Source organism: Alligator mississippiensis, chromosome 5 (assembly GCF_030867095.1).
Source record: "Alligator mississippiensis isolate rAllMis1 chromosome 5, rAllMis1, whole genome shotgun sequence".
Lineage (NCBI taxonomy): Eukaryota > Metazoa > Chordata > Crocodylia > Alligatoridae > Alligator > Alligator mississippiensis.
Genome location: NC_081828.1, coordinates 39,513,378 through 39,541,349, shown reverse-complemented (window position 1 = coordinate 39,541,349; position 27,972 = coordinate 39,513,378). Strand labels below are relative to the sequence as shown.

Below are 27,972 nucleotides of genomic sequence, written 5' to 3'. Positions count from 1 at the left end.
CAGGATCAGAGAGGGGAAAGGGGAGAGTCTGTGCTACCTCCAAGCCCTTTGCCCCCCACCCCAACAACAGGCTGAGGCCTAGCTTCCCTGGGAGTTTTGAAGCCTGACTAGACCAGATGGGCCTTGGGGTGTTCAGGCCAGGTAAGCCCAGCTCCCCTTACATTTTGGGGAGTCTCTGTAGTGCAGGAAGCAGGGCCAGTGCTGGACACCCCCTCATCTGCCCCCTCCCATACTAGTTTAGCCTGTTAGGGAGTCTCCTACACTTTTCTTGGGTGTCCTGTTCCTAGACCACCCTCAAAGACTGGTTCTGGTTGTGAGCTTCTGATCGGCTCCCCCTTCAAGTCCTTCAAGGGTCTTGGCTGAGGGGTGAAGATGTGTGTGGGGGTGTTATGCAGGGCAGCTCTTGCCAAGTGTTGGGATGCTTGTATTTACCCCTTGGGTGAGGCTTGGAGTCGCCCCTAGGCAGGCCAGGCAGATCCCCAGTGACCACCCCCCCGCGTGGGGGGAAACACTAGGGTTGTGGGGTGATTGGGTCTGGGGGTCATGGGGTTGGAGGGGCAGGCGGCGGTGGTATGGGGTACCAGATGGGGTGTGGTTTGGGGGCTCTTTGTAGGGGGTCACAGATGGTGGGTGATGTGTGTTGGGGGGCCGTGGGAATGCTTGACTGGGGAGCGTGGGGGGGGGGGCTGGGGGCATGAAGCCACTGTACGGGGTGACTGGGGACAAGGGTGAAGGTGATGTGGGGGGGGGGGGGGCTGGGGTGACAAGCCAGTGTGGGGGGATCACAAGGGGGTGGCAGATGTGGTGAGGTCACAGGATATCACCACTACGCTACCCCTGCCTTCCAGCATGCCCCCACCCCCCCAGATCCCCAAGGCAGGTGTCATCCCCCCTCGCAGGTGTCATCCCCCCTCGCCCGCCCCCCAAGTCCCCAGGGTAGCTGATCTAAGAGGGAAGCTATTTAACCCTTTTTCTGCCAAGAGAGGGCCCAGAATTTTGTCTCCTCTCCCCCAACCCAGGATCTCCTTAATGTATGTAGGGGGCAGGGTGACACCGCAATATCACCCAAAATGTCCAGCCCCCTCCCCTCCCTCAGTGTCATCCTTGTCCTTTCCAGGTAGATTTTATTTCACTCAAGAGCCTGCTACAATCCCAGGGGTTCTCTGTAGTCCATGGGTAGGGCCCCTCAACCTACATGGCCCTGAGCCCCCTACTTTGGAGGGGGAAAGGGAAACTGAGTCAATCAAAATGGTAGCTGTTATCATGGCAATGGTATCCACATCTTCAGCAGAGAGGAGTGAGACATTTTGGTGGGGGTGGAGGGGAGAGGCTGAGAAGCAATGCCATTGGCCCAAAGAGAGTTGGATGTCAAATGGGGGAGAGACCAGGGCAAAGGTCAGAGTCGAGTTTGAGAAGCTGGATCAACAGTCAAGGGGGATGAGGTCATACAGAGAAGGGACTATGGGAAGAGATGTGAGGTCACATGATTAGGTGGTGAGAAAAGTCAGAGCTCAGTGGTGATGCAGAATGACCGGTTAAGGCTGGAAAGAGGTCAGAACTGAAGTGAGGCTAGAGGTCAAAGATGACCTGAGAAGTCCAAGAGGTCACCGTTGGGAGAGAGCTCTGAGGTCAAAGGTGACCTGGGAGGACTAAGTCACAGCTGGGGGAGAGGTCAGGGGTCAAGAGTAAACTGGCTCATGGTGAGAGTCGGGGATCAAGATTGGTGGAGGCCAGAGGTTGGAGGTCAGCGGCAGCCCCCTAGTCACAGGCAAGCTTCCCGTCGAAGCTGGACAGGCAGATGGCGAAGGCCTGCAGGGCGCAGAGTGGGAAGCGGTAGTCCATGGTAAAGACGTCAGGAGCCACCCGCCCAAACTGCAGCACGATATACTCAGCTGGGGGGAGATGGGAGTTAACACGGGGGTGCCACTCACCCCAATCCTCCCCAGTACCCCGGTCCACCCAGCATTCTACATTCCTGGGACCCCCTGAATCCACCCCAGCACCCTCATATCCCTACCACCCCCCAATCCATCCCAAAAGCCCCCCTATATCCCTGGTACTCCCATGTCCTTGGCATCTCCCAAGCCCACCAACGTACCTCCCAATCCACCCCCAGCCCCCACATATCCTGGGCACTCCCCAACTCCCCCTGGAACCTCCAATCCATCCCAGCACACTCTGACTGCTCCTGGCACCACCCAAACTACACCACAGTGGAGGGGATCGGGGGTGTTAGCCTCTGGACCCACCAAGTAACCCTGACCTACAGTTACCTAGAAGGGGGGCAGAAAGGCCAGACTGGCAGTGCCTCCATCTTCCCCTTCCAACCCCATCCCTGGTCCCTGTAGGCCCCATAGCTGCCTCCCCCCGCAATACACACACTCACAGTCGTGGTCGGGCACAATCTGGAAGTTCTTGACGGAAGCCTGGGTGACGCGGCCGTGGAAGTTGAGCACGTAGGACTGGGTCTCTGCGTTCCAGGCCGGCACCTTGTTCTGGAGAACCAGCAGGTTCTGCAGGTTCCGGTTCTGGTACCGGCTCAGCAGCGTCTCGTGTTCCTGCCCCAGGGGAGAGGCCATCATGTGGGGGCCAAAGTGGAAGTAAGGGGGTCATGTGGAAGTAGGCTCAGGGACGGGGAACTTTCCCACTGCTGCTGCTGTCTCTGGCTGAGCCCTGCTGGAGCGGAGCATGAGTGGCTCTGGAGTTCCCTGTCATCCCTGGGGCAGACAGCAGAGCCAGCAGCAGTAGTGGGTGGGGGAGTGGAGGTGCCGCTAAGATGGAGGGGACAATTCTTACCTGATTCAGGGACTTAAAATAAGTCCTTGGGCTGCTGCTCCCACAGCATGAACGGCCTAGCTTCAGATGGTAGGGAGTAGGGGATGCAGCCACCCCCAGAGCTCCAGCCATAGCTCCAGGACTCTCTTTACAAAAGATCTGCCCATGTCTACACCCAAGGGGACACCCCGTGTTGTGCCCCGCAGCCAGGGGCAGCTCAATGCTGTGAGCTTCCCTACAGCAGTGCCAAAAGGCAGGGTTCCCTGTCACACTCACATTTTTGGGCCGGATGCTGATCCTCTCATTGTCCATGTCCATGCCTGGGATTATCACTGTCATCCTCCGGGGACCCCTGAACCCCAAAACATTGGTCTCCTGATGTGGGGAGCAGGCATGGGGTGGGGAGGGAGGAGAGAGAGAGAGCACATATGAGAGTGCATTAACCCTTTGTTTCCAAGGCCAAATCCACCTCTGCATAGCTGGAGTGCCTGTTGCTGTGAGCTTCCCCACAGCAGTGCCTTCAGCTGGTGATTCCCCCAGTGCTGCAAGCCCCCCTCAGCAGTGCCCCAATTTGGAAGCCCCCCTCAGCAGTGCCCCCCAGCACTGCAAGCTTCCCTTCAACAGTGCCCTTTCTCTTCCTCACATAGCAAATGGCTCCCAGCTCCTGGCGTATCTGCGCCGTTTCAGGGATGAAGGGCTTCTTGTTGGGATTGACACCATTATCGAACACTGTAAACCGTGTGCCCAGCACGTTGGATCTGCAGCCGTGAGATGAGGGGCTAGTGAACCAGGGCTGGCAGCCGATTCTGGGGGGGAACGGGGAGGGTGGGGAGAGCATGGAGGCCTCACCTGATTTTGCCGACAAAGCTGTCCCCATCGCGGGACAGGTCGATGGGGTCAAGGGACATGAGGTAATTAGATGTTTTGCTCTTCTTCCTCTTTCTCCCAGCCATTAGGAACAGCTGTAGGTGGGGCCAGTGGGGTGTGAAGGGGGGACAGGCAAGATGAGAGGGGGTGAGGCCCTCCCAGGTACCTTTCTGCCACTGTGGACCCCCACCAGCCAGCCTCCCCCACACCACTGCCAGGACTTCTATAGGACCCCCCCGACACTGCAGGGACTTCCTTGTACTGCACCCCCCACCTTTTGCTGACTGGACTCCCCATTGAGCTCCCCTATCCACCCTCCAGAATCGCCTTCCCCACTCCTTGTCCCCTACTGCTGGGATCCCCTCTTAGCCCCAACCAAGCTGTGCTCATGGCCAGATGAGGGGTCCCCTCCTTCACTTTGCAGCCCCATAGGCCCCCACCCTTGTACCTTCTTGCCATCCTCACGCTCGAGGTGCAGGTAGTAGAAGGGGAAGACACCTCTGTCAACGCCTTTGCGGTCCCGTGTGATGCGGCACCGCACTGTGAGCCCCTGGGGTGCAGGGTGCAGCACAAACTCTGACACATCATCCACCTGCAGTGGGGGTGGGGGGGTCCCTGCTTCATCCTCTGTCAGCTGCTGGGAGAGCAGGGGGAGGGAGGCACAGGTGTGAGGCACCAGGAAGAGCTTTGCACAAGAGGGTTGGCTGTGTGAGAGGCCGGCGCCCATGCGAGGGACATGAGATAGGCACTTGGACTGGTGCAAAAAGTGGCACAGGGGCAGGCAAGAGGCTGGTGCTTGTGAATAATGGTGGATGGTAGTGCCAGAGACATGTGAGGGAGATGGGCTGTGGGCAAAGGGGCACATGTACAAGCAAGAGGTTGGAGTGTGCAAAGGAGGTAGTTGTGTGAGAACTAGGTGCTTCTGTCAGGGGTGTGCAAAGGACATATTGGTGCAAAGGATTAGGTACCCATGAGCGGGACAGCTATGCAAGAGGGGGTTATTCCCATGCATGGCATGAGAAGAGCATTTCTGCCAGAGGACTCGGGGGGGCTGTTTCATACACAGAGACATGTCTTAGTGCAAGGGGCCAAGTGCAAGAGAGGTAGTTGTGCAAGATGTGGAGAAGGGCCTTTCTGCTGACTGGGGGGTGCAGATAAGGCCTCATGCAAAGGGACAAGACATGTAACACACAGGTGTACTTGTGCAAGCCTTGTGCAGGCACAAGGGAGCCCCTGATGAGAGAGCCGTGTGAACGGGGAGCCCCGGGGCCACCTGTCAGGCTTACGACGGGGGAATCAGTATCATCTGCAGGGCACAGGACCCGGGAAAGGAAGTCTTCCTCCTCCTCCTCATCACTCAGGCTCTGTTGGCGGTTGGTGAGAGACCCTGGGGGAAGGGGCAGAGATGAGGGAGTGTGTTAGTGGCTCTCATACATAGGGTGAGCTCTCACATGCCAGGGTGGTTTATAACAGGGCTCTCATGTGCTAATGAGTTCACGTGGGCTTGTGACCCCCCTGTCACACATAGGGGCATTGCACATGTTGAAAAATCCCTTGTGCTAGCAATGCACACAACTGGCCTTGCATGCTGAGAGTGCACAGAAAGTTTCTCACATGTTAGTGAGTCTAGTGAGAACCTCTCAGAGGTGTAGCCAGGGTGTTTTGTGCTTTGGATGGCAGCGGTTGCTGCTATTCTTGTGCTCCCTCTTGGTTGGTGTCCAGTGCCGGTGCCTTGTACTCACACCCTTAATTAGGCCATTGAAAGGTCTTGCACTCACAGAACTTCTTGCACGCTTGTGAGCCTCATGCACAAAATGCATTTTTACACCATGAGTCTTGTGCATGCAAGCTCTTTCCAGCCCAGTACATTTGTGCCCTGCAGTCCGTGGGTCTCATGCAAACTCTTGTATACCCATGGAGGCTTGCATGCTGTGAGCCCTTGGACACTAGTAAGACTTGTGCATACACTGAGCTCTCATGCCCAGAGGGTGTCACACATCCCTGGCACACTCATGTATCACACCCCTGCCCCTGCCCAGGGTCCTCCAGCTAAAGTCCCAGAATCCTTTGCTCTGAGCCAAATCACAGACCCTGTCAGCAGAGAGGGGCCCATGTACCCCTCCCACCTCTGCTCCCTTAGGGGTGGATCCAGGGGGGATGCAGTTGCACCCTGCTTCAATTCTTGCCCCACCCAAACTTTAAAACCAACTGCCTGGAAAGGGAAGTGCATTTCTATTCAGGCAGCACTGAGGGCATCAATTGACTTCATGGTTCATTATCCTCTCCCTAATTCCTGCTAGTCTCTCCACTCCACAGGTGTTACCACCCCTCTCTTCTTTTTAATGGTCTTTATGTTCCACTAGTCAATCTATCCTTTCTTCTGCAATATTACTGCCTGTTCACCATTCCTAGTAATGCCTCTCCCTGCAGATTGTTTTTTTTAGCTCTAGCTAAAAACCTTAGCTCAGGTGCGGTCATATTAACTTGTGTGTGGAAGTGGCTGGCAGTGAAACATTGAAGGTGTTGTCAAGATGCTCAGGAAGGCTAGATTTTGTTTTATGAATGCATGTTCAAACAAAAAACATGCATTTAACTCTAATGACTACAGGACTCGTGACCCAATGTCTTTGGACTACTGACTATGTTTTGCCTAGTTTTGTTGTGTTTTCTTAACTTCAGATTGAATTTAGTAAATCCATGCACATTCCAGTAGTTATATTTTTTTTTGCTTTGACTTTAAACTGAATAATATAGTGCTAGCCTCCTTGCATATTCACAGAATGATAAAGAAGTAGGGCTGGAAGGGACCAACCCTCTGTCTGAGGCAAGATCATTTCTATCCAAACCATCCTATACAAATACATTTTCTAACCTCTTAGTAAAAGTACTATCAACCCTGACACAAGACAAGACATGACACCTGAACTTGCCACAGGTAAAGCAGGGGGATCATGGCAGTCAACATCTTGCTGCTTTAAAAGGTTGTTAATATACGGTCAAGACATCCCAGGTAGAGGCCATGCCCCTGCTGCAGAAGAAAGCAAAAACCCCCACAGTCTGCACCAGTCTGACCAGGGAGTAAATTTCCTTCCTGACCCCAGATACAGCGATTGGTTTGACCCTGAGTGGAAGGGCAAGACCTTCTAGCCAGAAACCTCTGGGTTTAAGTCGCAGTGGGAATTAAACCAGCAGCCCAGGTCAGTCCCAATCCTCAGCCTTGGCTGCAGCCAACACCCAATGGCTCTGAGAAAGGATTAAAAACACCCTGATACTGTAGTGGAAAGGCAGGGAGGGAAGGAGGCAACCAGCAAAGCTCAGAACCCTGAGAAAACCCTATAACACAGGGGTTTTCAACCTTTTTTGGTCAGTATACCCCCAGCAGTCTGTCGATGAGTGGGGGAGGGGGCAGCCCCCCAGCAGCTGGTCACTGAGCAAAACCGGAAGTGCTGGTGACTTCTCCGTGCTGCTTCTGCGTACCCTCTGGGGCCCTCCAAAGTGTACCCCCAGGGGTATGCGTACCCCTGGTTGACAATCCCTGCTCTAGTAGAATATAGGCATAGCTACACCTAGATCTTCCCTGACCACTGGCTGTCCAACCTCTTCTTGACCCCCTCCAGGGATGGAGAGTGCACAGCTTCCCTAGGCAGTTTGTTCCATTCATAAAGCATCTAGTTTCTTTTTAACTGGAAAAAATATGCGATAATGCCCCACACCATCTGCATCCTGCTTTTCAAAATCTGATATCTACCCATGTATCCCCCCCACCCCACCTGCCCCCAGGCAGGCAGCCCCTCACCTCCGCGGAGAAGCGTCCTTTCCCGTCTCTTCTTGACAGGAGCAGGGGGTACCTGCGGATACTGGGATGGCTCCTCTGCCCCTCCCTCCCCTTCTTCCTTTGAGTCCCACTCCTCAGGACACCCACTACCCACGGCTCCAGCTTCATCCGAGGGCTCTGGGTCGCTGCCATCCTGGGAGTCTAAGGGGAAAGGAGGGGAGTCAGTACAGGGAAGATCCCACCCCCCCACCCTCATCTAAGCTGGTCCCTTGCACATAACCCCCCCTTGTGTGAATTTGCACACCCTTCTGCCCCCTTCAGTCTGTGCACATACCTGTGTGCTCTATGCTCAGTGGCCTTGCATGCCTATGTGGGCCTTGTGCAACTGCACACTTGTTGCTCACATGGAATTATCTGGCTGCCTAAGCCACCACACTACACGCAGGTGAATGCACACCTATGTCTCATGCTCAGTGAGCTCCCACGCCTGCTTGAGTGCAAATGTGGCCTCATGCAAATGCAAGCTCGCACCTTTCATGGAGTCACACGGTGAGTCCGGTATGCACAAGCCCCACCGTGTGGATGCTGGAACCTGGGTGCACACATCCGGTGGGCAGCATGATCTGCACACATGCATTTGCACACATGGGCTACCCAGAGAAAAGGTTCTCCCCCGTGAAGTGTGAGAAGGGTGCAGTTTTGCATACTTGCCTCCTTCCACAACACCCCCTCCAAAAAGCATGCCTTGCACAAGTGCACACACTTTGCACACACACTTGTTACCCAGAAGGCAGGATTTCCATCCACATGTGCTGCATGAGGCATGTGCATCCTGCACATGCTTTGCACATGCATCCCCTTGCACGCCTCCCCCCCCCCCCAAACATGGTCCTCTCACCTCGAAAATCCACAATGACAGAAGGGACTGGCTCTGGCTGCTTGAGGGATGCAGGTTTCTTCCTGGAGCCCTGAAGGCATCGGGCCTCAGAAATGGGGGCTGCAGGGCAGAGAGGGCAGTGGGCACAACAGTGAGGGGTAGGGGAAGCCTGGTGAGTTCCTGGGCTTGCATGCTAGGGCACACATATATTTCATGTCTGGGAGGGAGGCATTCATGTGCAAATGGGTATGCAGAGAAGTGTGAGCAGGAAAACGTGAATGCACAAGGATGGGGCAAGGAGCCCGGGTCTGGGAGGGGCAGAGTGAGCCAGCACCTGTGTGCATAGAAGAGTAAGTATGCAACAGATGTGAAAGGGAGCATGGGGGGCTGATGTATGTGCACAAGTGTGGCACATAGAAGGAGTGCAATGAGAGAGCACCAGCTGGGTAATGGGGCTGGGAGTATGCCCTCAACAATGGCAGTCACAGAAGAGCTGAGTTGTGCCCAGGGTATGAGGAGCTTGCACAAGAGGTGGGTCTGTATGCAAAAGGCAATAGTGAGATGTATTTTATGGTGTGGCAACAGTTGCATGGCACAGGACAATGAGGTGGCAATGGTTGCATGGCAACAGGGTGATGGTTGTGGCAATGGTTGAATGGCAACGGGGTGATGGGTACGATAACTGTTGCATGGCAACAGAGTGATGGGTCTGGCAATGGTTGCATGGCAACTGGATGATGCTTGTATCAAGGTGTGCACAAAATTGCCAAGCAACAGGGTGTGCATACAGTTGCATAGCAACATGGTAACGGTGCAGGGGTAGCCATGTACTGCTTTCTGTGTACACACGTACACATTTGTGAGTATGCAAGGAGGCTAGCAATGGTTGTCCAGCAACACAGCCCCTCTGTGCCTACTTCCCTCCTCACCCTTTCTCTGCTTGGCCTGCCAGCCTTTGCGGGTGGCACCCGGTCCCTCTTTGGCTTTGTTGATGGGCTGGGTGTCTTCCAGGATGGCCAGTTCCAGCTCTGCATCAGAGACATCTGAAAGGGGAGAGGAGACACAACAGTGTGCTGCGGGGGTGGGGGGGGGGCTGGGTAGTTACACCACTCTGAGGTGCAGCCACTTATTGGGTGGGGCCCATCAGGGAGGGCTGGTTATGCAGGTGCTGGGAAGTGGCTGCATCTCAGGGCTAGGCATGTCACTAACCTTCCTCCTCCCAGCCAGGCTGATCCCAGAAATTCAGTCTGAATCACAGGGATTTGCGTGGGAGAAAAGCTGGGCGGGGAGTGACAGCTTAGGTGAGCTGAGATGCACAGGCCTGTGTCCCTCTGCTCTCAGACACCAATCGGACAATAAGGTAAGAACAAGGGTCACAGGTCATGACTCAGTTTCCCTCCTGAACTGGCCGCAAGAGCCATATCTCAGGGATCAGGGTGTGGATCCCAAGAGTAGAATTTGAGCTGTATCAACCACCCCCTCACACACACAGACAACAGGTGTGGGAGTCTGGAAGTTGCTTTAATTAACTCTGAAGGGCTTCAGACCTCACCCTGGGTTGACAGTACATTGGTCATCTCTGCTGTAGGTAGCAACAATTGGTAGTTTTGTCTGACTGCTGGTATCCCAATAGGCCAGAGGAACTAGATTTGACTTGTCCCATACTTTTCCAGTTAAAGTAAAAGGCCCTAGCATCATCCTGGGTGGTTACACAGTGGTTACAGAGATCCCCTCAAACAGTGCTGGCCAGGTGGGCACTGCCTGGGTACCTGAAATCACTCCTGGGGCTTCTCCTTGGGCATCAGGCCCTTGGTTCTTGTTCACCCTGACGTTAGCAGCAGGGTGATCCTCAGGGACCGACTCCAGGTTAGGGTTACTGGTCCCTGCAGACAGACAGGGAGAATCACTGACAGCAGAAAGGGGCTGTGGCTTTGGCTGAGGGCCTGCCTCTCAAAGGCAAGCCCCACCTCTTCAAGAACTCCCACTGGCAAAGGGAGGGTGGGGTCTAAGGCTGAGAAGCCCTGCCCCTAGCACTAGCTCTACCCCTGGCACTGTCCAGTTCTGCCCTTGGGTGGAGCAAGCTGGGATCCTGCTCTCTGATGGGGTGGGGCTTTATGGTTAGTAGCCCCTCCTGTAACCGGTAGGACATGTCCCTTTCCATTTGCCCCACCCCGTCTGGCTAAGACAGCTAGATGTCCCCTATAACAAGTCATCTCATAGGGGGTGTGGCCTAATCACTAGGAGCCACACCTACCAACACAGGCCCCTCCCATGAGTGCCACATCATTCAGCCACTTTCCTCTGGGCAGAGTACTGAGCAGGGTGGGTGGGGCATCAGGCTCCTCCTCCTGAATCAATAGCTCCACTGCCCTATGTTCAATATGAGACTAGAAGCCCTGCCCCAATGGCTAAGCCACACCCCTTCACTTGCAAGATGCAGCCTGTCATTCATGCCCTGAGGGTGGCTGCATGAAGGAGTGGGGCTAATTCTCCCCTCCTAAAGGATAAGCCACACCCCCTTTCCCCTTGTTTCTCTTATGAGGTGATGGGGTTGGGCCAGGGAAATGTCATTCCTGCCACTTGTATCACTTGATTGGTCAAGATTGCACCCACGGCAGAAGAGGTGGAGCTAGTGGAAGGAGGCTGGGATTGCTCTCTGAGCCCCACTCACTCCAAGATGGGCAGAGGCCAGGGGAGAACTCATCACATTGGTGGGTGCTCTGTTTGGGGGTTCCCTCTAACCCACCATTGCAGAAGCTGTGCTCACTGTAGGACTCCACGAGGGGGGTGCGCTCCTCGGGCTGCCACCCCCGGCGCTGTTTAACCTTTGAGTCGGGGTTGGCCCGGACCATGAGGGGCTCCTGGCGTTTCCATCGCTGCTTCTTCTCAAAGAGGCGGCGCTGGGTACGGGGAGGAAGGAGTGAGCAAGGGCAGGGAAGGGAGGGACTGCCCTCTCTACCCTAGCACCAAGATCCTACCTTGGGACCTGTGTTGCCCTAACCCATAATGCCCTGGGGCAAGGCGGGGTTGCTCCATCTGAGCTGCTCAGTCCCAGAATCCTCTGGGCAGGACGGACTGACTGCTCTCAGCCCCAAGCCCTTCATTCCCAGAATCCCCCTGTGGCAGGGAGGGATGACCAGTGGGATCTATCCCAGAATCCCCTGGGGCACACAGGGTGACTGCTGTCTGCTGCAAATCCTTCATTTCCAGAATTCTCTGGGGCAGGACAGACTGACTACCCCCAGCCCTGGACCCTTCAGTCCCAGAATGCCCTGGGACATGGAAGGATGACCAGTAGGATCTATCCCAGAGTCTCCTGAGTAGACAGGGTGACTGCTCTCTACCCCAAGCCACTCTCGCCCAGAATCTCGTAGGGCAGGGAGGGAGACCACACCAGGGCCCTACCTGCTGCTCCAGCTTCTGCTGCCTCAAGGAGGTGGCCTCCTTGGTGAGGCTGCAGGAAGAGAAGAGGGTCAGAGTGTCAAGGGGGGAGTTGGGACAGGAGGGCAGGCGACGGTAGTAGCCCTGGTGCATCCTCACACCAGCCAGGTACATACTACGGCCTCCTAGAGCTGGCTATGCTCGGGGCTGTCACAGCAAGGGGGTTCCAATTGCCATGACAATGGCTTTGTGACCTCATCAGCATCCACTGATGGGAGGGGATCTCAGGTACGGTTGGTCCCTGCCCTGGCGCTGGGATGTTCATACAGGATCCCTAGGGGCGGATCCCACTGTTGTGAGGATGGGATCCTAGGATGGTTGGTCCATTCCTGGGATGCAGCTGCCTCTGGGGTGAGGCACTCTGTGCATAGGGAGGCTGTTCATAGAGGAATCCCAGGAACAAATCCAGATGCCATGTTACAGTTGCACCCCCATTTTGATTTCTGCTCCATCCAAACTTTAAAGCCAGCTTCTAGGAGGGGCAACCACATTTCTGTTCAGGCACTGAGGGAGTCAATTGACTTCATGGATCTTTATCTGCCTGATTCCTGCTAATCTCTCCACTCCATGGGTGTTAACAACCCTCTCTCCTTTTCAGTGGTCTTGATGTTCCACTATTCAGTCTATCCCTTCTACAGTTTTGCTGTCTGTTTGCCATTCTTGGTAATGTCTCTTTTCTATTTCACAGCCTTGTAGATTGTTTTTAGTTCAAGCTAAACACCTTAACTTAGATGTGGTCATAATAACTCAGGTGTGGAAGTGACTGACTGAAGCATTGGAGGTGCTGTCAAGATGTTTCAGAAAGCTAGAATTTTGTTTTACAAATCTGAATAATAGACATATGTTTAACTCTAATGACAACAGGATTTATGATACAATATCTTTGACTATTTTTTGCCTAATCACTCCACTGGTGTTACTCTCTCTCTCCTTTTCAATGGTTTTAGTATTCCACAATTCAAACTATCCTTTCTCCTACAGTTTTGCTCCAATATCTTTGGAATATTTTGCCTATTTTTTGCCTAGTTTGTTGTGGGTTTTTTAAGATTTATATATAATTAGCATATCAGTGTACATTCCAGTAGTACTTTTGCCAGTAGTACATTCCAGTAGTACTTTTCCAGTAGTGCTTTTGCTTTGTTCTTAAACTGAATAATATAGTGCTAACCCCTCCCTCCAGCATATTCATAAAATATCTAGTTTCTCTTTAACTGGTGAAAAATACCTGACAATATGCCACACCATCTGCTCCCCACTTTTCAAAATCCTAGATCCATCCATTTAAGATTTTGGAAAGGGGGGTGCAGGCAGTGAGGTTCATCATCCCATATAACACAATACACATTTTTCTCCCCTTAAAAAGAAACTAGAAGCTTTGCTAATATGTGGGTGGCCCAGAGCTGTACTATGCAGTTTAATATGGAAGCAAAAACAAATAGAACTTAACTGAAATGAATGAATAACAATCTGCATGGCTTTGAGACAGGAACTTCATTACCAGGAGCAGGAAACAGACAGCAGGATTGCAGAAGGAAGGTTAGTGTGATTAGTGGAACATCAAGACTATTAGAAAGGAGAGAAGGTCCTTAATACCTGTGAAACTCTTCAGGGATGAGGAGATGATAATGAGCTACGGAGAGAATGGACTCATTCCCTCAGGGCTGCCTAACGAGAAAAACTGCTGCCACTGCCAGGCGGTTGGTTTTAAGTATTGGGTGGAGCAGGAATCTAAGGGGGGTTCCAGTGCACCAGGGCACCCCCCTGGATCCACCCATGAGGACCCCTCACCCAGAATGAAATGCAGCCTCCTTTGGGGTGGGACATTTCCCATCCCCACCACACAAAAGCTGAGGACAGGACATGATGGATCAGCACTGACTGTAGGGGGGAGGCATCCTCACTCCCTATGGGGTTGAATCATCCTTACCTTATATCAGGGGGGCAGCAGGCTTCATCCATGGCATCCCCCTTCTGAGTCTGTGGGGGGATCTCTTCAGGGAAGGGGGCTCAGAGCAGGGAGACCCACAGCTCCTAAGGAGAGATGGAGAGACTAGGATGCAGGTGACTGGGGGGACAGGTCAGAGCAGGGGCGGTCTGCTTTTGTCCCCTGTAGAAGGGATTAGAGGGTGCAATGGGGGGAGACCTGAACCAGGAAACCCAGCCCCTCCCCCAGCCCCGGGAGGTGCCAGGGATCAGTGAAATGAAAACAGCTAATCAGAGTGCCCCTGGGTCACCTCAGCAGATAAAGGGGATTAGTTCTTCATTAGGGATTAAGGTGGGGGAGGGAGCCGGGCACGTGCAAGCATGAGGGGCCCTGATGTAGGTGTGCACACAGAAGGGCACACCCAGCACACACATCCATGTTCCTGCATGATATAGGTCAACCCCCTGCTATACACACAGACACACACACACACACACACACACACAGAGCCCAAACATGAGCACACACACCAGCACAGGTACACATCCAGCACACACACTTGATCTACTCCCTACACACTCACATACACAAAGAGCCCCCTGTGTAGACCCCCCAAATCACACACACACCACCCCTGAACACACATCAACATGCACATGGCCACATATACACCCCTTGCACACATCCCCAACATAGGCACATACCCAGTGCACATGTGTGTACCGCCCCAGTATGTGCACACACAAATCAGCATATGCACACCAACAGAAACACTTCCACCCTCTTCACACAGAACCTTAACACACACCTGCCTATGTATACACACCTCCAACATGCAAACCTGTTCCTTATATATACACATAGCAAATATGCCCCAGATATGTGCACACACAAATCAGCACACACACAAACTCCCTCACATGCCAGCACACAGAACCTCAATACACAGAGTTCTAACTACACAACTGCACATAAAAGACCCCAAAGTATGTGTGTCTGTATATCCACACATATGTATGTGTGTGTGCATATATCTATATATCTATATACATATGGATATGTATGTGACTGTGTATGTATACCATACATATGCACATGTATATGCGTATGTGCATGTGTGCATGCATGTGTGTGTGTATATACACACACACGCACATTTGTGTATGTATGTGTGTATATGCATATGTATGTATGTAAGTATGGGTGTGTACATACTTAAGTACGTATGTGTGTGTGTGTATGCATAGGTATGTATACGTGTGTGCATACATATGCATGTGTATACCTCTGTGTGTGTGTATACACACACATATATATGTGTGTGTGTGTGTATACACACACACATGCATAATACTATATGTGTAGGTATATGTGAAAATACATGCACACACACACACAACCTGCCCCAACACAACTCACTGTGCACATGGCCCATTCCAGGATGCCCATCTCCAACACATACCCCACACCAATGTGAGTCCCCCTCACACCCTTAACACAGTTCCACTTCATCTCACCCCTCACATATATCCTCCCAAGCCCCGCCACCCCAACAGTCCCTCCCCATGCCCTAGCCCACCCTGCCACAGCCAGCAGGTTTTACCTCTGAGACGTGTTCAGAGTCGGGGGGTCTCTGCCAGCAGCTGGCTCTGCGGGGTGAAAAGACTCACTGAGTATTACAATTTTCTCTGCCCCACCACCCGCTGTGCTGCCTTTCCAGCTGGCAAAAAGGGAAACCTGAGGCACAGGGGGACCTAGCTATAACTTTCTTTCACATACACAGAACCCAGGCATCCCAGCCCCACCCCCAGCTCAGTCCCCCCAGATCCCATTTCCTTCTCAGAGCTGAGCTAGAACCCAGGCATCCTGGCTCCCCGCCCCATCATCTCTCATGCCATTGGCCCCCAACTGCCCTCCCAGAGCTGGGATAGAACCCAGGCGTCCTGGCTCCCAGCTCCTGGGGCTCTAGCTCCCCTTCATATAGATTTTTGACATCACTTGCAAGGGGCAGCAGGACCCCTCTTTCCATAGAGCCCCCAGCTTGTGGGCAGCGGGGCAGGGATCAGAGGGCTTGACTATCCCACCTGCTGCCATACCTAGGTCAGTTGTGGAGTAGGGGGTGGAGGATCCTGGCCCTGGATCCTGCTCTGTTTTCTCCTCTGGTAGGATTGAGCTCAGGTTGGGGGGTGGGGGGGCTTTGACACTTCCCCCCCACCCAGGTCACTCCCCACCCAATGGAGGATCTTGTCTGTGCTAATCAGCTTGGGTAGCTTAAGGCCCAGCCCCAGGACAGGACTTAAAGGTGCAGCACGTTGCAGAGTGCCAGGTGGGGTGTGTGTGCGTGCGTGTGCATAATAGTGAGTGCATGCATATTTTCACAAGCATGTGCGCAGAGGGGAGCATGCATGTGCCTGTGTGCTCATAAGGGGCTAGGCCACATGCTAGGGTGTGTGCACAAGCATGCTTGGAGTCACAAGTGCACCATAGAGTGAATGCACCCATGCAGGCCGGTGCACAAGTGTACATGTGTATCCTCGTGTAAGTATGGGGGAGTTACCCAGGATCCTCCTGCTTCCCTTGGGGATTGTGTGCATGCATGTAATAGTAAGCACACATATGTGTTTTCACAAGCATGTGCACACGAGGGATCATGTGCATGCCTGTGTGCTTACAAGGGCCTAGGCCACATGCTAAGGTGTGCACACAGGCGTGCTCGGAGGCACTGGTGCGCAATGTAGGCACATACAACACACACGCGGGCAGGTGCACAAGAATACATGTGCATCTTTGTGTGAGCATTGGGGGTTATCCAAGACCCTTCCCACTCCCCCTGGGGAGTGTGTGTAATGGTGAGCTCATGAACGTGTGTGTGCATGTGTGCGTGCATGTGTGCACAGGAGAATGTGTGTGTGCTTGTGTGCTCACCAGGGGCTAGGCTACATGCAAGGGTATATGCACAAGCACGCTGTGCATCCTGGCGTGAGCATGAGGGTTAGCCAGGACACCCTCCTCTCTGCTCCCCTTGCGGGGGCAGTGTCATCACCTCCAGGGGTAATTCAGACTCCCCTCCTCCCCGCCTTCCTAGGGCATCCCCCTCCAAGGCAGTACTGCCTCCTGATTGGATGCTGGTCACCATGGCAGCACTAGGGTAATAAAGGGTGTGGGTCCTCTTCCCTTAAAAGGCTGTACAGGTTCTCCTGGAGGAAAGGGGGCAGGGGTCTTTCCCCTCAGGAGTTGGGTATGGGGCAGGAGACCCTATAATTGCCCCCTCCCAGTCGTATCTTCCCTCACCCCTTCCCGCATCTTTCCCGACCCCTTCCCTCTCCACCTGCCTGGGGAGCTGTGGAGAACGGGGGGCGTGGTCAGCATGCAAATATAGGTTGGAGGGGGAGGATTCGTCGTGCCAGAATCGGAGGGGGCGTGGTCACCATGCAGATTACAGCGGGGGGGAGGCAGGCGTGCAGATAAGGAGGCGGAGCTTCTAAGGGCAGGAAGAGGAAGTGTCGCTTTCACAGTAGTTGTGGCGTTTGGTGACGTTGGGTGGCGTGGTGAGTTGTGGGTTCCCCGGGGATTTCTCCCCTCTCGGGGGTTCCTCCCGCTACTAAGGGGACCCCGGCCTCTCCCTTCCCACCCCCCACTAGGCGGGTCCATCCCTGTCCCCAGCCTGGGGGTTTCCACCGTCCCCCTCCCCCCCCCCCCCAGCCCAGGGATCCACCTTGGACCCCCTGCCCTAGCCCCCTCTCCAGTTGCCTCTGGCCCCCTTGCAGACCCTTGGGATCCACTGCCCCAGCCTCTGAGTTCCCTCTGCCCCCACCCCTGCAGCCCTGGGATCCACTTGGAGACCCCCTGCCCTAGCCCCCTCCCCAGTTCCCCCCCTGGGATCCACTTGGGATCCCCTGGCCTTCTTGCAATCCCTGGGATCCACTGCCCCAACCCCATTCCCAGTTTCCCACTGCCCCTCTCCCAAACCCCTAGAATTCACCTGAGAGCCTCAGCACCCCCCCCCACACCCCTTATCTTGCCTTGGGGTCCCTTCCCTCCCTGAAATGGCTTGATTCCTCTTCAGGGGTCTCCCATCTGCCTTAGACTGTCAGCCCCCACAATACTGTGGAGGAGTGCAAAGTTCCCCTTGAGATCACCCCTTTAGGGTCTGACCAAATGCTGAGATCACTTTAGAGTCCCTGCTCTCCCAAGCCCCCTAGCTCCCCTTCTCAGAGAGGTGATGACTTCCCCCATTTTCTCCCCAGCTCTTTGACACCCATTGCCTCCAGGTTCATGCTCCCCCCCCCCCCCCAAAAATCCCCTATTGATTTCCTCCTCCACTGCATTTCCCACCTTCTCTAACCCTCCCCTGTCTGTTTTCCTTCTTCCTCCTGCTTTTCTGCAGGTGGCACCCCTGAATGATGAAGCTCTCTTGGCTCTTGCTCACCACCCTCCTGGGCCTTGTGGCATCTGTGCCCATTGACCGGTCGAAGGAGAAGAAGACAAAGGAGGCATCCCCGGAGCCGCCAGTAAGAGCCCTGAGGGAGGCTGGACTATGGGGCAGAGCTGAGTGGTTTTCCTCTAGCAAGGAGTTCCCCAGGTTAATGCCAGGCTAAGCCAGCCATAGGAGCCTAGCACCATCTGCAGGCATCTGCCAGGTCTAACAATGCATTGCTTATACTTGAAGAGCTGTCATTAAAGAGAAGGGAAAGCACCTTTTCTCAATTGCTGCAGAGAGGAGGATGCAGACCAGTGGCTTGAAGTCGCAGTAAAGTAACTTTTGTATTGGATTTCAGGAAAAACATCTTCACTGGTAGAGCAGGGAGGCAGTGGACTAGACTGCCTGGGGGAGCTGTGGACTCTTATCATTGGGGGGGTTCAAAAACAGCTTGGACAGACATTGGTTGGGGATGATCTAGGCATAATTCTGCTTACATTCTTCTGTAGGTATGTCCAAGGCTTCTGGGCTTTGGTTTCCCTCGTCCCTCCATCCTTTCTGCTATAGGTGGCCGGGTGTTTTTAAGCCTTCTTTGTAGGCACTGGGTGTTGGCTGCAGCTGAGGCTGGGAATTGGGACTGGGCTGTACCAGTACTTCTGCTGGGACTCAAAGCTGGAGGCTCCTGGCTAGAGGGTCTTGCCCCTCTGCTCATGGTCAGCCCGATTGCTATTTGGGGTCAGGAAGGAATTTTACTCTGTGATCAGGTTGGTGCTGACTGTGAGGGATTTCTTCCTCTGTAGTGGGAGCACGGCTCCTATCTGGGATCTCATGAGCATATATGAACAACCTTTTATAGAAACAGGATGTTGACTGCCCCTCCCCCCAGCAAGATTGGCCATGGGGGAGGGGCACGTGTCCACCCCGACTCAAATGGCACCAGTTGCCCATGCTCTGATTCTTTGTTACCTTGTGGAACTCCCTTCCCCAGGATATTGGCAGGGCCCTGAGACCTTTCCCTGGCCTTGATTCTCTTTATCTTGTGGCAGGGAGTTCCACAGGGTATCATGGCACTTTCCCAGCCACTGGTTCCAGTGGTATGTTGCCCTGAAAGGAATAAGCACTGAGGAGAGTGCAAACATTTTTGTTGTTCTATGGCATGGTGGGCCTGAGGCCCACCAGGAAAACTTTAAGGTTCCCTTAATTAGGGAGGTGACTGAGGGCACAACAACTGATTCCAGGGGACAACTTAAGAGAGAACAGGAATGGGAGTGACAGTCAAAGGTTAATAACAAGTGCTCCAAGAGGGAACAGTGAGCAGAGTGCACTGTCCAGCCCCCATTGCCCTTCAAATGAGTCCAAGGAGCCAGTGGATGCTGCCCAGTGAAACTGTCCAGAGATGTGAGCAGATAAAGGACAGGAAAGTGGTGTTACAGTTGCCCAGGTTCCCTCCAATCAGCTTCCTCCTTGGTCTGGTAGATGGTGAGCTGAGCTAGAGCCAGGAGAAAGGTGACCAGGAGGACCTGGGGCTTGGTGGGGCCATGGGTGGGGAGTGTATAAAAGAACAGGTGCAGGAAGAAATGCAGCCAAGAACCTGTTGCTGAGGTTCTGAGGAGGTGATGAAGGGGCTGCAGCCTGGTGCCCTCGAGATGGAGGGAGATCCTGGGACACACCTGAGAGAAGGGGAAGGTGTCAGGGGTGTCCGTGAAGTGTACCAGATATGTGCCTGTAGAGATGGTTCCATGAAGCAGCTGTTAGCTCAGGTCCCCTGTGGCTTGTGAAATGAGGATTTGGCCCAAGCCAGTCCCTCGGAGAGCCCTGGTACTTGACGTCTGGGACTGGAGGACAGGATGGTGGAGAGTACATGTAGAGCTGGTGGCAACAGGCTGTGTGGAAGTAAATCTGTTTGTATCCTCCAGCTTGTTGAGGTGGTGTGGTTGAACATGCTATGGGGCTTGCCCCTTGGTATACCCCAACCCCCCAGAGCTCATCGTGGATGCCTCAGGCAGAGACTGCCCATGCTCAGGACCTATTGGATGTAAGCAAGAGCAGTGTCCTGGAGGGTGGCCTTGACTTCTTGCCCTAAGGAGCAAGATGCATGCAATGTGGGCAGTGCCATGTACCAGACCAGTGCTAGGGGATCTGCCTGCCCCTGCCTGGCATAGTGTGAGTGGGGCAGAAAGCAGGGGTTCTCCGCCTCTTGGAGTGGTGTTGAGGGGTGGGGGTCAGATCCTACCTGGGTTCCTTCCCAGAAGGGATGTGGTAGCCAAGCCCAAGTCATGGGGTTTGGGATCCTGGGATGGAGGAACTGGAGGGGTTTGGTGGGGTTGGGGCTTAGCTGAGAGGTCGGGAATAGGTGTTACTGTCCTGTTCTATGTGTTTAGAATGAAAACCAGTGCAGGTATTTTGGGTGAGTCCAGGGGAGGTGGGGAGGCAGGGTGCTGAGCTGGGGCTACTTGTGGGGGGGTTGGGGTACTAGGCTGGGTGGGCCTGTAGGGGAATGGGGTCAGGGAAGGGGGTAGGCTGGGTTGGCTGGGCAGGGCTTGACTGTCTCCTTCCCTGGACAGGACACGGGGCTCTATTACCATCGCTACCTGCAGGAGGTGATTAATGTGTTGGAGACGGACAGTCACTTCCGGGAGAAGCTACAGGCGGCCAATGCTGAGGACATCAAGGTGAGAGCCAGGACATGGGGTCTATCCTCTCTAGGGGGGACACTAGCCCTGATCCAACCCCAGGGCAGGGAGAGAGGACACTGGCTGCTGGCTTATGGTGGGAAGAAGGGATGATGGGGCAAAGGGGTGTCCCAGACCTAGGGGGCCCCAGCCTTGATCTGGCCCAGGCAGTAGGGCATGCGTGAGGAAGGGGGGGTGTCCTCACAGGGGCCCTCCCCCCCCCATTTGGGCAGAGCGGGAAACTGAGCAAGGAGCTGGACTTCGTGAGCCACCACGTGCGAACGAAGCTGGATGAACTGAAGCGCCAGGAGGTGTCACGGCTTCGCATGCTTATCAAAGCCAAGATGGATGCCACCATGGAGCAGAGTAAGTGCTTGGATGCCTGGGTTCCACCTTGGCCCAGGGAGGTGGACCAGGGTCTGGTGGGTCAGAGCAGAAGGGGCAAAGTCACGACTCCTGGGCTCTATCCCAGCTCTGGGAGGAGAGAGGGTGTTCTGGTGGGTTAGATGCTAAGGGGTGGGCTGGGAGTTAAGATGCTTGGGTTCAGTCCCAGCTCTGGAAGGGGAGAGGAGTCTGGGGGTCAGAGCAGGAGGATGCCTGGGTTCTGTCCCATCTCTGCTGGAGGGGTGGGTTGGTGAGTTAGAGTAGGAAGGTTGGGAGCCAAGATGTCTCTGTTCATTTCTTAGCTTAGCCATTATGACCCTAAAAGGGCTTGGCTTGTTGTGCCTCATTTTCCCCTATGTTACATGGAGGCTTCCTCATCCCCTGGGGTCTCCTGCCCTGGGACTGGTGTCCCCTGCAAATGAAAAGCCCCTTTCTCATTCTCTCCCTTTTTCTCCCGCAGATGTCCAGATTGACCACCTGGGGCTACTGAAGCAGTTTGAGCATTTGGACCCCCAGAACCAGCACACCTTTGAGGCCCGGGACCTGGAGCTGCTCATCCAGGCGGTATGTGGCAGGTGGTGGGAATACAGAGCTGGTTGAAAGCTGGGAGTCAGAACACCTGGATTCTCTCCCAGCTCTGGGAGGGGGGGGGGGGAGTGGGGTCCAGTGGGCCTAGAGCAGGAGGAGTGAGGTTCTGTCCCAGCTCAATGCAGGGGTTGTTTGGAGCCCAGACACCTGGGTTCTATTCCCAGCATGGAGAGGGATTGGGGTCTGGATGGTTTGAGCAGGGGAGCTCCTGGGTTCTTTTGCATCTGGGGGGAGGGGTCATGGGCTACGTTGCATTTAGGGCAGTGAGGGATCTAGGAGCTAGGACACCTGTATTCTATCCCAGCTTTGGGAAGAGAGGTGGGGGTTGGAACTGGGAGCCAGGACTCATGGGTTCTGTTCCTGCTGTTGTGGGGGGCAGCAGACTAGACCAATGGGAGCTGGAGGGGAGTGGACCTGAGGTCCTGGACAGGCTTGGATTCCCTGCTGATATCCCCCACCCCTCTTCTGCAGGCCACCAAGGACCTGGAGAACTATGATGCTGCGCACCATGAAGAGTTCAAGCGCTATGAGATGCTGAAGGAGCACGAGCGGCGTGAGTACCTGCGCTCCCTGGATGAGGAGAAGCGACGTGAGGAGGAGGCCCGCTTCCAGGAGCTGCGGCGCCGGCACCGCGAACATCCCAAGGTCAACGTCCCGGTGAGGACCCCCAGCCCAGCTGCCTCTGCTCCTCCCCTCCCCACATTAGAGGGGATGGGCGGGGGGGTAGGATATGTGCTTTCCTTTCTGGGGGGGTCAGCTTGGGTCATGGGTTGAGCTGGGGGCTCTATCCAGCTGAGTGGGGAGGCATTGGAGGTGTTGGAGGCAGTGCAAGTTGAGGCTTGAGGGGGATTCCTCTCTATAGGGAGATCGGTGGGAGCCACATGTGTCATGTTTCCAGTGGGTTGGGAGCCGTAGGCAGCTGTGCCCCAGGGCAAAGGGGATGGTGTAGGGGTGGGGTTTGTGCCCCATTTGGCGGGTTCATTGGAGAAGGACACTACATCTCCCTGTCAAGTGCCACGGTGATTGGTGTTGGGGACTTCCCTGTCTCTGAGGTAGGAGGGTAGAGTGAGCAGGGGTCAAAGGGCAGTTTGGGTTGTGGGGAGGTATGGGCTGAACCTGGACAAAAGGTGGGGGCAACATTTTAATGTGGACCCTCTCCCTCACAAGTGCTTGGGGTGACGGTGGGACTTGACCTTGGAGCCCTTTTGTCCCAGAACAGTGCTCCTGTAAGGTTGTTGGCAGAAGGCAGGGGGGCACTGAGGCTAGGGGCTGAGGACCTGATGAGCATGATTTGCCTGTGGAATTGCTGGCCACCTTTGAGGGGCTGTGAGGCTCAATGTAGAGCATGGGGGCTGGGAGGCAGGACACCTGGGTTCTGTTCTCCCCATTCTTCTAACCATCTGCTTGAACTCTCCGGACAGGGGAGCCGGGATCAGCTGAAAGAGGTTTGGGAGGAGACTGATGGGCTGGACCCCAATGAGTTCAACCCCAAGACCTTCTTCAAACTGCACGGTGAGGAGTCCCATCCCCCAACCCCTCCAGTGCTATAAGCACCCCCTGAGGCTTCCTTTGTTCAAGGGGTAGATCCCTCCTGTGGGGTGTTTTGGAGGAGGGGGCTAATAGCCACTCCCCCCCCCCCCCAGCTGCTCCCTGCCCCTTCTTTCTTGGGGGACAGAAGAGGGGAGATTTTTAGTTCTCTGTAGTCTGAGCTAACTCAGGTGTCCTAGCTCCCAGCATGCCCTGCTGTGGTCTGTCTTCTTATAAAAGGGCCCCTGGCCCAAAGCCGAGACCTGGAAAGTCACTGTATAGCACAGGCTTTGTGGGGGGCCAGACTGGATCCACTCTGAGGTGGAGGGACTGAAATTTGAGGCTCGTACCTCCTACAGGGGGGAAAGCCCCTGAGCCAGTGGGGGCCCCTGCCCCATGCCCTGTTGGTCTTATGCCCCTCACCCCTCTTTCTTTTCTCTTCCAGACACCAACAGTGATGGGGTCCTGGATGAGCAGGAGTTGGAGGCCTTGTTCACCAAGGAGGTGAGCACCTGGTGGGGGGGTGGAAAGTCCAGAGTGGGGCTGAGCCCGTTCACCCTCCTCTAAACCTCAATGGATATCCAGAGGTACTGGCAGGGAGTGTGGGCACCAGGGTAACTGGGGACATAGAGTTTGTGGGGGGGGGTGTATTGGGGTGGGGGTAAGTGCTGAGGGGGAAGATGTGAGGGAAATGAGGGGGCAGGGCTGAGCTCTAGGGTGGAGCTATGGGATGGCAGGGTTGAGGCTGAGCTGTGGGAAGAGCTATGGGATGGAAGGAGTAGGGCTAAGGCTATGGGGCTGGAGCTGACTTGGGGCTGGAGCTGTGGGATAGAAGGAGGGGTTGAGCTGTGGGGTGGAGCTATGGGATTGGAAGGGGCAGGGTTAAGCAATAGTAGGGGAAGTAGGTGGGGCTGAGGCCTGGATGGGATGCCCAGGATGGGGCTTAGCTGACATGAGGGTGAAGTTTCAAGCTGGGGGGCGGGGGGCTGCTTATGCCCTGCCCTTCCCCCAACCCCCCCTGCACCCCAGCTGGAGAAAGTCTATGACCCCCGGAACGAGGAGGATGACATGCTGGAGATGGAGGAGGAGCGTCTGCGCATGCGGGAGCACGTCATGAAGAATGTGAGTGTCCCTCTGGTGGTCTCGCAATGCCCCCATGGGGTAGGGAGAGGTCCCTAGGCATTGCCTACTGCTGGGACCCCAGGATGGTGTGGGGGGGACCTAGATAGGGGTTGCACAGGCCATATAGATTTTTTGGAGGGGTCATCATCCCTGATGTCTTGCCCTCCCCCTTGTCTGCCCCCCTTCTCCCCCCAGGTGGACATGAACAAAGACCGGCTAGTGACACTGGAGGAGTTTCTGAAGTCCACTGAGAAAAAGGAATTCAATGAAGCCGGGGGCTGGGAGGTGAGCGGGGGTGGGCGGTGGAAGGAGGCAGAAGCAGAGATCAGATGGTGAGACAGGACACTTGGGTTCTATCCCCAGCTCCGGGAGGGGAGTGGGAGCTGGTGGGTTAGGGCAGGGAGAGCCACGAGCAAGGATGCCTGGATTCTTTCCCAGCTCTGGGAACAAAGGAGTTTGGTTGGGCACTGTAAAGGGTCAGTCTGGGCTTGGCTTTTGTGGGTCAGGGCTCCAATCTAGACTCTCTCCCCACTCCATCCAGACGGTGGATGAGACCCAGGTGTACTCTGAAGCAGAACTCAAGCGCTTTGAGGCAGAGCTTGCAGCCCAGGAGGCCGAACTGAGCCGGCGGGCAGAGCAGCTGCGGCGCCAGCACCAGGACCTGGCTGAGCGGCAGGTCCAGCTTGATGCCCAGAAGAAGGAGTACCAGCATGTAAGCTGGGAGGCCTCTCTCACCCTTGTCTTCCCCATTCTGGGACCCCCTGCCCCTTGGGCTCCTGTCAGCTTCTGCCCACCCCTCCCCTCTTTGGAAGATGGGAACTGTTTGGAAGCGGGGGGGCTGAGTGCATGGGGGGACTTCCTTTGGCGGTAGGAGGGGGAACAGCAGGGTGTAAGGGGTAGGCATTGAGAGGTAGATCCCTGTGAAGATATGAGAAAGGAGAAGTGTGAGGAAGCAGGGCTGAGGTGTGGAATAGAGCTATGTGATGGAACGGGCAGGGCTGAGATGTCAGGTGGAGCTATGGGGTAGAAGGGGTGGGGCCGAGCTGTGGGAGGGGGAGAGGCTCAGCCCTGGGGGACTCTCCCTGAGACTTGGTGGACAGGCTCACACCCACATGGACCCTTTTGTGGAGAGAGAGAGAGAATCCCACTCACCCTCTGTACAAGGAGGAGTAGCTATAGGATGGACAGGTAGAGCTATGGTATGGGCCCGGTAGAACTATGGGCTGAGCTGTGGGGTAGGGCAGTGGGATGTTCTGTTACCCCTGTTGTGAGGAAAGGAAGCTTGTACATCTCTTCTGTCTGCAAGGGGTGTTTGCCCCTAGAGGGGGTAATTTTAGGAATAGTATGGGCAGATGCTGCCTCTACATACCTACACCTCTGATTCTGGGTTCTTGCGCCCCCCATTGGGTGCAGGGCCAGGGGCTGGACAGGGTGTTTGGCTTGGAATTAACACATGCCCGGCTCCCCTTTCCCACCTTTTCCCCCAGGCTGTGTTGCAGATGGAGCAGAGGAAAAACCAGCAAGCGGAGGCACCAGTGCCTGCTGGGGCAGGAGGAGAGCTGAAATTCCAGCCCCAGCCCCCACATGTTGCTCAAGCTGGTAAGATGGGGCTCAGGATGCCTGGGTTTTCCCAGCTCTGGGAGGAGAGCAGGGTTTGGTAGGTTAGAGTCGGAGGGACTGGGAGCCAAGACACCTGAGTTCTCCCCCAGCTCTGGGAGGGTAGTAGAGTCTGGTGGGATAGAGTTGGCTGATCAAATGGGAGGGGAGGTGTGTGTACCAGGGGTTGGGAGCAAGAGGGAGGGACAGTAGTTAAGTCTAGTCAATCTGAGCCACTATCACTTGTCTCTCTGGTTCCCTATCCAGATCCGCCTGTGCCTGCCCAGTCTGCAGTCCCAGTTGACACCCTGGCCCACGCCCCCGAGCAGAACCAGGTGGAGCCTGCCCAGAACCAGCCACAGCAGCCGCCTCAGCCTGAAGTCCAGATGCAGTAAACAGCACCCTCTGTGGGAGTTAGAAATGGGAGAAGCTGCCTGTGGCCCTACCCCCTCTCTTCAGTGGGGCACGTCTGTGAACTGAACCCTACTGAGGCAGCACCCCCATTAGAGAATCCAGAGCTGGGTTATGGCTCTTGCAGTCCCCTCTTTTGGTCCTGGGGGGTGACATTTGAGTCATGGCTTCCCTTTTAATGGGATACTTTGAGCTGGCTCTGGGGATTTGCCTCGTAATGTGGAGGGAGGGGGCACTGGTATTAAGGTGCCCCCACCTTCCTGCCCCTTGTTGTTGCATTGCATCCTGGGTAGTCCCCTTCATTCTTCAACTCCCCACCCTGGGAGCTAGCCTGGCATCAGGAGTGTGGGTGCACTGCATTTTGGGAACTCTCAGCTGCCAGTTTTCTTCTCCTGACTCCTCCCTTGGATACATTTGCATTGCAAATTAACTAGGGGGGAGTTGCAGTGCATTGTGGGTAAGCATAGACTTTCCCTCCGTCCCCCAGTATTTGCAAGCCAGTGGTAAAAGCTGGCTTGATAGTGGTTGGGGTGTCCTGCAGTGCATTATGGGTAACTCATCCATCTACTGTACCCCTTCTTTCTCCTGCATTTCTTAGCACAGGGCTACTCTGTTTGACTGGCCCCCAACACCCACCTCCTTTGTGTTGCTTTAGTGGGGCAATGTTAGCTCCTAATAATGGGCTGTAGGAGGCAGTCCTGGGGTCTAGCAAGGAAGGGGAGGAGGTAGCTTGGCCTTGACCTGTCTACCTGAAGCTGGGTCCCCTACACATTTCAGAGGCAGTAGCTACTGTGACCAGCCCAGGGCTCTGGCTCTTCTACACAAGGGCCTAACACTGCCCCCTTCCTCCCTCACCACGGGAACCCTTCATTTTCCCCCTACATCTCTCCTCCTGCCACTCAGTCCCGTAGAGTCCTGGATCTCTGCTGCCCAAAGTGATGAAATCCAGAGCCCTCTAAAACCGGGTAGGGTGGGTCCCCTGAGTGTCTAGCACCCCTTGAAATCAGGGCTGATCTTTTAATTGGGGGGTCTGATCTTTGCCCCCTGCTCTATCTTCCCCACAAACCCTTGGGGCCCCCCTCTCATCTTCATTGTCACCCCAGGGGCTGTGTCCCACCCATTCTCCTCACTCAAAACCCTGCCCCATTCTTCCTAAAGTCTGGGGTAAGTTTGGTCTCTTCTGAGACCCCCATTCCATCCAAAATGCGGTATTAACCCCAATGAAAACAAATTCTACAAGGGAAGGCTCTCTGCTTGCAAGGGGGGTACACAGGATTTTGGGGGTGGCAGCTGAGCAGTGAAAAGCAGGTTGCATTATGGGAGTTTTTCAGGGGTGGGAGTGGAAGAGCCTTAGCCCTGGGAGAGTCTCCCTGATTCAGTTTTGGGTTAGAGGCTCACACCTACATGGGCCCTTTGTGGATAGAGAATCCCATTCACCCTTTGTACAAGCCAGGAAGGTTAATGACTTTAGATGGAGTCAGTGACTTTGAATGGATTGCCAGCTTCTGCTCCCAGTCCCCTTCCCCCTCTCCAAAATCTCAGCTGTGTCCCATCTCAGCCCAAAACCCAATAGAAAGATAAATTAAGGCCTCA

General features: G+C 54.9%; 2 protein-coding genes across 6 annotated transcripts; one reads left to right on the top strand and one right to left on the bottom strand.

The window, feature by feature from the left end:
• Positions 1–41: 41 nt before the first annotated feature.
• Positions 42–27,972, top strand: NUCB1 (nucleobindin 1). 3 transcript variants are annotated; one of them, XM_019488873.1, is made up of 13 exons: positions 42–141; positions 18,047–18,170; positions 20,644–20,751; positions 20,985–21,117; positions 21,596–21,699; positions 22,195–22,380; positions 23,145–23,235; positions 23,696–23,754; positions 24,280–24,372; positions 24,568–24,657; positions 24,914–25,084; positions 25,860–25,971; positions 26,236–27,972. In XM_019488873.1, the coding sequence occupies exons 2-13, from the start codon at positions 18,060–18,062 to the stop codon at positions 26,361–26,363; spliced, it is 1,386 nt and encodes a 461-aa protein (XP_019344418.1). In that variant the 5' UTR covers positions 42–141; positions 18,047–18,059; the 3' UTR covers positions 26,364–27,972. The 3 variants fall into 3 exon arrangements, with proteins under 3 accessions (XP_019344418.1, XP_006274913.1, XP_019344417.1); XM_006274851.4 differs by lacking the exon at positions 42–141 and adding an exon at positions 17,105–17,207; XM_019488872.2 differs by lacking the exon at positions 42–141 and adding an exon at positions 17,537–17,930.
• TULP2 (TUB like protein 2) lies at positions 1,105–11,876 on the bottom strand. Of its 3 annotated transcripts, none has more exons than XM_014597015.3 (13): positions 11,700–11,876; positions 11,041–11,194; positions 10,064–10,177; positions 9,224–9,337; positions 8,316–8,414; positions 7,439–7,618; positions 4,929–5,029; positions 4,091–4,279; positions 3,625–3,737; positions 3,419–3,533; positions 3,052–3,150; positions 2,387–2,558; positions 1,105–1,892 (listed from the first exon to the last, which is right to left on the bottom strand). In XM_014597015.3, the coding sequence occupies exons 1-13, from the start codon at positions 11,847–11,849 to the stop codon at positions 1,759–1,761; spliced, it is 1,734 nt and encodes a 577-aa protein (XP_014452501.3). In that variant the 5' UTR covers positions 11,850–11,876; the 3' UTR covers positions 1,105–1,758. The 3 variants fall into 3 exon arrangements, with proteins under 3 accessions (XP_014452501.3, XP_019344414.2, XP_019344416.2); XM_019488869.2 differs by having other exon boundaries at positions 4,091–4,276; XM_019488871.2 differs by lacking the exon at positions 10,064–10,177.